The 9,235-nt window shown below is 44.7% G+C and overlaps 1 protein-coding gene across 1 annotated transcript; it reads right to left on the bottom strand.

The window, feature by feature from the left end:
• Positions 1-2,420: 2,420 nt before the first annotated feature.
• LOC110963118 (INO80 complex subunit D) lies at positions 2,421-9,235 on the bottom strand. Its single transcript, XM_022211317.2, has 10 exons — positions 8,671-9,235; positions 6,760-7,006; positions 5,843-6,654; positions 5,570-5,663; positions 5,267-5,491; positions 4,884-4,993; positions 4,522-4,655; positions 3,724-3,947; positions 3,398-3,555; positions 2,421-3,288 (listed from the first exon to the last, which is right to left on the bottom strand). Exons 2-10 carry the CDS (start codon positions 6,975-6,977, stop codon positions 2,564-2,566), a joined length of 2,700 nt encoding a protein of 899 aa, XP_022067009.2. The 5' UTR covers positions 6,978-7,006; positions 8,671-9,235; the 3' UTR covers positions 2,421-2,563.

Raw genomic sequence — 9,235 nt, 5'->3', positions numbered from 1 at the left:
ATGCTATGTGGATACAGCAGTATTGCCTTGCTTATTTCAAACAGACATTTTCACCCAACCTGATGTCTTTTTTTTTTCCTTCTTATTTCTAGGGGTATTCTGTGTTTCTGTTACACTGCAGTCACTGAGAAGCCCAGTCGTCTCCGGTCGAGCTACAGGTTTACACTTCAGACTGTGTTTTCTCTTTGGAAGGGAGAGACAGAACTGGGCCTTCTCACAGCTGGAAACAGGGGGGGTCTGGTGCAGGCTCAGAGCTGGTAATGATGGCAACTGTTCATGTAATGAGCGTCCAAGCAAAAAAACAAAACAAAAAAAAGGCAAGACAGACATAGGGACACGTGAAACACTACCAGCCTCATCCGCTCCTGTGCAAATCTATGTTGAAATAGTAAGTTGATCTGTTTTTCTCCACAAAGTGATGCATATATTCCAATAATTCAAACCACCAAGAATCAAGCCAGTGGCCATTATCTAATAATGATATTATAATGCTCTCACAAATGGTTGCTGCCCCATGCGATCTCAGACTTCTTCCTGGAGTTTAATAGCTATCAAAAAAAAAAAAAAACATCTTCTCCATCAGAACATTGTTAAAAACAAAACGGCATACAAACAAACATTGATCCCTCCGACAAAGAGAACTTACGACCATTTTGATAGCCATTAAAAACGAGACTCATTCTACAAGACACAGGTTCCATTGAATACATTGCAAAGAACAATTTCAATCCATTGCTACTCAATAATTCACCAACAAACCCCAAGATAGAGACTGCTATTCTATATACCTAATACTCACAATGTCTGACAATCTGTCAAATGTCTAAAATATCTATCAAAAGCCATGGTTGTACTGCTGTGTGAGTTGTTAACAGACAGGGTCGGGGGCTCTCGGGTGGATGAGTCCTTATTTTCAAAATACTACGACCAGATACCAGGTTTGCATCATTTAGCTTAAAATCACTTTATAACAGAGCAAAACAGACAGTGTTTTACTTCAGACGTGCAAAATATACCAGTTTATGCCATCGACTTACACCTTGCTGAAGAGCAAAGTATAAATTTCGGATACCAATTCACTGCCTAAGCCTTCTCTGGGTAGTCTGGACTGTCTTCCAGTGGAGTCCTGAAAGAGAACTTTCCTTTTACGAGACATGCAAGCCGCTAAAGACCATTGTATATGTGGACTAGAGAGCACCTTGGAGAGTAGACACTTAAAAGTCCCTGGATTATGCCATCACCATCCTCATCATAACACTGTAGCTAATTTATTAGCCTTAAAAAGTCAACTCAGAGGGAAGAAGTTGGCCTGACCTGATCACTCGGCTCTGAGTAGAACTGTTGTAAAATCAAAAGTTACAGAGGCCAAAATGTAGTCCTGATCCAGCCTGGATTCAGCAGGTGTAAGCTACATGTGATGAGACCAATAAAATACCTTACAATGCTAGAGTTATGTTAATGTGTTTATTGCTTTAAGAAACTATATTTACCTTCAAGTGTCTACTAGGCCACTCAGAGTCCCACAACCAATGGTGAGGTCAGAGATTTTGACGTCTGAGCAAACCAATAAATGAGCACATATACAATATACACAATATAAAAACAGCTGTTTAAAAGTATTTTGGTAAATTCATATGACTGTGAAATCTGACTCAGTAAGATTCTATATCGTGAAAACAGTTAAATAGCTCGAAACATAATGGATCACAAAAATGTCACAATCTGTACTTTAGTTTTTCAGAGGGTGACAGAAGCAGTGTATGAAACAGGTGGGAAAATTAAAAAAAAAAAAAAAAGAAATGCAATGGCCATCTGAGCAAGGCAGGGTCCAGTTGATCATTTTAAGACAGGACTTAAACTGGCAAAGCAAACAAAACCGACCACTGATTGAGGCTTCTATGAATTCTGAGCACGGTGACAGATAATCTCTGCAAAGGTCCTTCCGCCAATTTTCACCCGTTTATTTCATCACGAAATCTGACTGTAACCCCCTGCTGACGAAACCACAAGGCATCAAACAAGTGGACTCACACTGACCTAAAATCTCAGATACCGTCTGGCTACAGAAGGAAAGAAACAAAAATAGAAAGCATTGAGGAAAATCTGAGGTTGTGCAAATTCATTATCAAATAGTGCACTATTACCACATTGCACACATGTAGCAGGTGAACGGGGGGGTTAATCAGAAGCCAGTCAACTGGATTGTAAGTAACTGTGAGTCCACAGACCATCATGCAGCCGCTGCATGCCACCTGCTCTCATTTACTTTGCGTGAAGGGTGGTGTGGTGCTGTTGGCACTTGCAGCGGTGGCACTAACTATGGAAAAGCCAGCAGGGGGTGCTGTGGAGCTGTGGCTGGGCTGCACATCTTTTGGGATGCCACTGTGGGAGGCCAATTGATGGCCAAAGGCCGCGCTGAACTGAGGGAGCTGTTGCTTGGGCTGTGTGGAAGTCAAAAGATCATGTGAGGAAGATGGTAGGGAGGATGAGGGGGCTGGAGGAGTCGTTAAACCAGTCAAGCCGCTCTGGGGCATCGCTGAGAGAGCAGCCATGGGCTGCAGCGTCACAGAGTGGGTGGTGGCGGGGGAGTGGACAGGGAGGTGGATATGAGATGACTTTCTGATCCTATGAGATTGCCAAACTGTGTGGGGTCGGTGAGGGGGAGAGGGAGGTTGTTCCATGTCGAACGTGGGGGTCCTGGAACCCCACTGAGGGGGACTTCCAGCAGCAGAGGGGCGTCTGTCTGGAAGGAGCTGGCATGGGGAGAAGATATGTGGTCACTGTATGGGGATGGCACATGCTCACTGCTGTAGTGGCTGCCTTGGGGAGATGATGTGGGTGCGTCCGACTTGGCCAGGACGTGGGACGAGTGTGTCCGAGAAAACGTCCGCTCTGGTATGGAGGTCTGAGTGAGCAGGGAGGTGGTGGAGGGGGCTACTGCAGAAGAAGATGAGGTCAGGTTGGAGCACGTTGCTGGGGGCTGGTTAGTGGGCTGAGATGGCGGCGAGGGAGGAAAGTGATCGCCAGTGGACTGCAGTAGATTGTCCTCCAGCTCGAGGCTGGTGAAGTTCTCTGTTGGGATGCGGCTGTTGAGCAGGTCTCCCATACCCCCCGGTTGGACTGGACCAGAAAACACAGTCATGGCTCTGTGGTCCACTCCTTCAGCAGGGGCCAGGTCTCCCATGGAGGACAGGCACACCAAAGAGTCTGGGTAGGAGCCCATCGCCTGCAGTGCACGTACCAACTCCTCAGCCTCTTCTGTAGTGGGCAGGAGCTCCCCGTTCTTACCTGCACAAACATTTGCGACATTTAGCATCATGAAATCACAGACTAACACGGCTTTGCTAGTATACACATGTAAGGCAGAGTGGTGCACAAAAACAAGCTGAAAGGCAACCTTCAAACAAGTCAAAGTCCTGCAAATCATCAGGTAGTCTGGGTAACACATCGGAGAAATCCTCCTGGTTTAGCTCAAGGTCATTTGGAATGTCTGCCATGTCATTGGTGATATCGTCAGGAAGCTCATCTGTACTCAGGTCTGGAGTTGACGGGCTCCTGCCACAGAGATGAAATGGAAAAAAGGTTGTAAGAAACACAAAATGCTCCTGTAATGAAGGAGCTGTTAAAACGTGTGACACGAGAGCCTGTGAATGAGGATGCTCTCCTTGAAATTCGATTCCCCACACACTAAATTTTTAACACAATAGTGCAGGTGTAACGTACCTGATGCTGGCCTGCGAGGGCATTGCTAGGCTCGTAGAAGGCATTCCCAGGTTCCCCTGTGGCAACGCTGGAGGGATGGGTTTCTGAGGCCTCCGTGGCACTCTCCTCCTCTTCTTCTTGTGTTTTTTGGTGAGTGCCGGTGGTTTGGTCTTCTTGCGGGGCTTTCGCTGTTGCTGCTGCTGGTGCTGCACTCGACGGTTTCCATCCCCACGCAGGAAATTGTCCTGGGATGAATGAGTGGAAGAGATGAATAAAATGAAATCAAACAGATGAGTCACAATTGAAAGAGAAAGTTTGACATTTTGGAAGGTTTACTTATTTGCAGATGACGTAACTGATGCTAAATGTGATGCTCCTACCAGTGTCCCGCTAACTTAGTGGAGCACAAAGACTGGAAACAGGAGAAAGCATTGGCCAGGCTATCAGCACATCTAAAGTTCAAAACTCCATTAATACAAACATTGTATCTCAAAGGTTTAATATGTATAAAAAGCAATATGTAAACATGACCAAGTATTCTTGTTCTGGTGTATTTCTTAGGTGCAGTGGCTTCTTAGCATCTCCACAAGACAGAATTTGTTAATCTTTGAGATCTGGACATCCTGGAGGGCAAATGTCGCTGCCTTTGGACAGAAACATATTAGCTGTCTTCCCCTGTTTCTAGTCTTTATGCTAAGCTAACTGGCTGCTGGCAGAAGCCTCATATGGAGCCTTAAGATGTGACAAGTGCTCTCTGCGGACAGCAAATAAGCCTGTTTCCCAAAATGTCGCCAGCTTTCCCTTGAAACCTGAACTCACCATCTTTTTGGCATGCTCTTCACAGAGGGGTGTCTGGTGCGTGATATCAAACACTGGGATGGAGCACTGCTGACCATCTGCAAATTTGGCTGTGCAGCTAGCGAAGAGCTGCTGGGAACGATTCAACAGAATGTCTACAGAGAACAATGAAGGAAAAAAAACACAGTACACTAGATAGGAGGCGTGCAGTCATAATGCTCCAGCACAAAGGCATATTGTACGTCACAGCATGTGATTTTCAAAAAAGCACGCAGAACAGAGACTTATTAAATCATATTTTAAATTGGGTAACAGAATCGCTGCCTTTGTTCTTCACTTGTAGCGACCAGCTGTAAAATCACTGTTGTGGTGCAAAAGGATACGCTGAAAGCAGTGTCGAGTGAAGGGCAGAGCTCTGTTGTTGCAGGTCTGGCCCTTTGTGCTGCCAGTGCAGGTTCCAGTATCTGTGCTCTGCAGCCTCGTTGGAGTCACACTGCAGAGGAAAAACAGATCCAGGACTAAGCAACAACACTGACAATGCTACACATTTATTGTGTTGTGTTCATTGGAAATTCAGAGATGAAGATCCAAACAAAATAGCACTGATATGAAGTACTATATACCTAATCTGTTTTGGAAATCACACAGAGTGGATTTCTAACTTAACTTAACTTGATGTCTAGTCAAGCTATGATCTGCTAATCTTGCTGTATTCATACGAGTCCTGACAGATGAACAAATTACTGATATGATGTTGTGACGATACCCTGAGGAGCTGTGAGAGGCACCACTCAACTCCTGGATCAGCTGCCCTGCGCAGTCGGGGTTGTTGCTGGCAGCGTGCAGCAAGGCTTTGCGGAAGGCATAGCGGTATCTCTTCTGGCGGATACTCGCCCTCTCCTGCCTGCACATGTGCTTGTATTTCTCTTGGAGGTATGAGCAAAGCCTAAGTAGCCGTGTTCTCCGAGAGGAACCGCTGTCGTCTTCCAACCTATAGAGGAAACACCCATTAGTCTTCATAAGAAGAAGTTAAATCATACACTACGAGGTTAAGTATTAAGGGACCAACCCATTGTGTGGTCTCCAAGAGCTTTGAAAAGGAGCGAATCTCTCTGGCTCCTCCTCATCGTCATCATCAGCACTGTCCTCTGACCAGTCCAATCCTATAAGAAAGCTTGTTAGAGTAGCTTTTCCATTTTTCAAAAAAAAAAAAAAAAAAAGAGTAGCTTTTCCATTTGGTTAGGTAGATATCTTTCTACAAATTATTTTAGACAGCCCTTCAACATTTAAATGCGGACAAATCTGCATTTAAAAACTGTGGTAAATATGTAAAATAACTCACCTAAATGAGGAAAGAGATCTCCCTGCTCCCGATGTCTCTTGGCACAGAGCTGGACCAGATGTTGCAACCTGGCCAGGCAGCTGGCAGAAGGTGAGAAGACAGTGGGACGCATGACGACCACATGCCGCTGATTGTTACTGCCGCTGTCCTTGCAACTGACAGGCAAGTGAGTAGCAGTGAAAGGCATTTTCCTGCTGAGTGATGGCCCAGAATGTTGCACTGGACTGGGTGCTGCATTAGCGGGCATCCCTGGAGGCAGAAAGTTGACCGTCTGAGGTGGTGGTGGATTGCATAATAAACCCTGCTGCTGTCCTGGGAAGATGAAGGAAGTCACACTGGAGTGCTGGGGAGGCTGGAGAAGACCTGGCTGCTGCCGTGGGAGATGAGCGTTGAGCGGTGAGGAGGGATGTACGCGGGGGACAGGGGAGGGACTAAAGTGCTCAGGGGGTGGCTGGAAGAGGTCAGTGTCATGGCAGAGTTTCTGGTTTAGCACCAGCCGACTCTGTAGTTTCTTCTTGATGGCGTTGCCCTTCCGAGGTGTACCCACCTCCTCCCCATCAGTGTCATCCTCATAAAAGGCAAAAGGGTCCAGGAGCTCCCCATCAGGGAGGGGTAACAGGCGTCCACGCGGGGGAGATGGTGGAAGTTCATCTAGACCATTGGGAACTTTTAGAGCTAGAGAGGGCACAGTTATATTGAGAGCCACTGACTCCAGGTGAGCCCGTGAGCGCATTTCCTCCAAAGCATCATGTTTCTTTTTCCGTTCCTTCTTGGGGATAAAGCCGAGAACCTGCAGGTGGCTGTTACAGTATCTGGAAAGGAAGGACACATCATCACTATACTGTGTCAACTCATGACTGATAAATATTCTGTACAACAAAGTGGAATGTGCCACTCATGTAAATAATAACACACACCTGCGGTCCTCGGACTTAGGGATGGGGTTGGTACATCGCTGGCTGTTGTACTTGGCCACATACTCACATTGCTTGAAGGGAGCCGTCTTATCCTCCAGAACATGCCGAATACAGAAAGCATAGCCATTTAGTCGGCGCTGCTTGCAGAGCTTTGGGCTGTACGAGCACAACGGCTTATTGTCCACCTCTGAGAAGTGTATGTGTTTGCCTTCATACATCACGTGACTCTTGTCCTTGACAACATCAGCTGATGGGATAAAGGGAGGGAAAACCAAGAATTGTATCACTAACAGTTCACACTGAGGAGGCAACCCTGCATGCACATGCAGGGCTAAGAGGCACACCGATAGCCCTTTCAACTCTAACAGGTGATTGTTTAATCAATCCATAGCGAATATTGTAAGTTATTCAGAGTGAATATTCAACATATTTTGCTGGGTAAATATTTTCGAACGTCACGTCAAATGTTAAATAACAATCCAAGACTTATACCCGCTTCCTTTAACTATGAATTGTTATGAAACTACTGAGTGTGTGCCGTGAATATTTAGCATCATACTGAGAATCTAATTTAAATATCTGAGAACACTACAGTCTACACAATTTAGATTTTGACTCATTGCTTTAATGCCCTCCAATTTTGCTTGTGAAAATCTATCATTGAGAAACAGGTGGCAAAAAGAGAATATGTCTTCCCCAATTTATCCAATTATCCTTGGACGTGGCACTTACAAGACTATGTGAATACATTAAAACACTTTGTACTGTATGAGAGCGCTCTCTTCATCCAAGTTAAAACTAGGAAACAGTGACTTGCCAGTCTGTTAGCATCATCACAAGACGAGCTGAACATTCAAATAACCCAACAAAAAAGTAATCTTTATCGATGAGACAAAAAATTCGCACCCTCTTTTTTGTAAATATGTTGTTACAGTTTCATAAGCAAACAAATAGGGCGCTACAGCTACATTAGCACACACTGTAATTGTAGCTTAGCCGCTACCTTAAACTTGTTTATATGTTTTCAAGTTGGTGTTGAGAGCGCTACGGCTCTGACATATGAAGTGCACATTGGAGACAGGTCAGACAAGCGCCCTATTTAATCAGCATGGGGTAACAACTTTAGTTAGACTGGGAGAACCGGACAGGCAGCAACTAACTAACGTTAGCTAGCCTAACTACCATTTGAGTAGCTAGCTTGCCACATTAGCTTGGAGCCGCTAGACAACAGTGAAACTTAATATAATGAAATTGTAAACATCTCTCAGTGTAACAGCCACCCATGTCCTACTCCAAAAGACATAAGTTTATTCCTCTTCAGTCAAAAATACATATTATTGACAAAGGCCACATACGAAAAGTCAAATTTGCTAGTTAGCTAACAAAGCTAAAAACACAAATTAGTAGGCGGTAGCTAACCAGGAAACGGAAACATCAGAGAATGTTAACACTGTAAAGGGCTGTTTCCAGTTTGGTTTTATTTCGAAAAATGAAAGAATAATCATGAAATACACACAATATTTTTGGGCCCCAGTCGTAAGATTTTTTGATATATAAACATAGTATATTTACAGTCAAATACTTTCAAACAAAGGGTATACATACGAGGCTTAGGGCCTGTTCCCGAAGGCCTCCGTGATAATCGATATGAAATATAGCCACCATCGTTACATAACGTGACATTAGCAGAATACAGGACTTAAAACTGTCAATATTACACAACTCTACACACATACTCAAGGCAATGAGTTATTTGATCACATCACAAATTAGAAAATAAATAAGCCACAAATACGGGGCCTGTTAGCTTCGATTGGACAGGGGCCTCTAGTACATCGCCAATCCGACTAAAGCCTGTGCAAAACGGTACGCGCAGAAATCGAGGTCGAGGCTATAGGCGATTTCGCTTACCTTGAATTGGTATGGGCTGTGTAAGGTATTCGCTCCAGATAGACGGCCGAAATGTCTATTAGAATCAGCTAGGCTATTTGTGCATCGATATTCGAGATAGGATAGGTAACGGAGATCTTCATCGAGCTCGGTATATCTTGAAATAAGGATGCATGTAAATATAGGCTATCCAGAGCAAATTACAAGCAGTAGGTAGGCTGCTGAGGATTTTTGTTGGATCCACAGCAGACTCCTCACAGCACCACTACAGGCACTGCGGGGACATGACAACAATCCGCTCAAAAACAACAACCTCTCCTACCATATTGGAAATTCAACTTTGTTAAAAGCCCCTGCAGTGCACTACTATCACGTTAATCTCTTTTTGAAATTAATGACAGTTTGTGTGAACATCAGTCCCGTTTGCATGTTGGACATTTAAAACAACTGGGTTAAAACACAGTAACTAAGAGGTCCAGCCAAATGATACAGTGTAAAATCCACCTGGACCACGACTATCATCCTCCATATGAATGAGTTATCAGCCCTGCTGCCACATTGTTGCCGGCTGTTCACTAATGATGGA

This window comes from Acanthochromis polyacanthus, chromosome 14 (genome assembly GCF_021347895.1).
Source record: "Acanthochromis polyacanthus isolate Apoly-LR-REF ecotype Palm Island chromosome 14, KAUST_Apoly_ChrSc, whole genome shotgun sequence".
Taxonomy (NCBI): Eukaryota; Metazoa; Chordata; class Actinopteri; family Pomacentridae; genus Acanthochromis; species Acanthochromis polyacanthus.
The sequence above is the reverse complement of the archived record's forward strand: the minus strand, read 5'-3'. Positions and strand labels throughout refer to the sequence as shown.

Excerpts from the sequence above, each read along its gene's own strand:
- LOC110963118 (XM_022211317.2), bottom strand. The coding sequence starts at position 6,977 with ATGTATGAAGGCAAACACATACACTTCTCAGAGGTGGACAATAAGCCG. Across the intron at positions 5,664-5,842 it reads AGATCTCTTTCCTCATTTAG|GATTGGACTGGTCAGAGGAC; the intron begins GTGAGTTATTTT and ends GCTTTCTTATAG. Across the intron at positions 5,492-5,569 it reads TCTTGGAGACCACACAATGG|GTTGGAAGACGACAGCGGTT; the intron begins GTTGGTCCCTTA and ends TTTCCTCTATAG.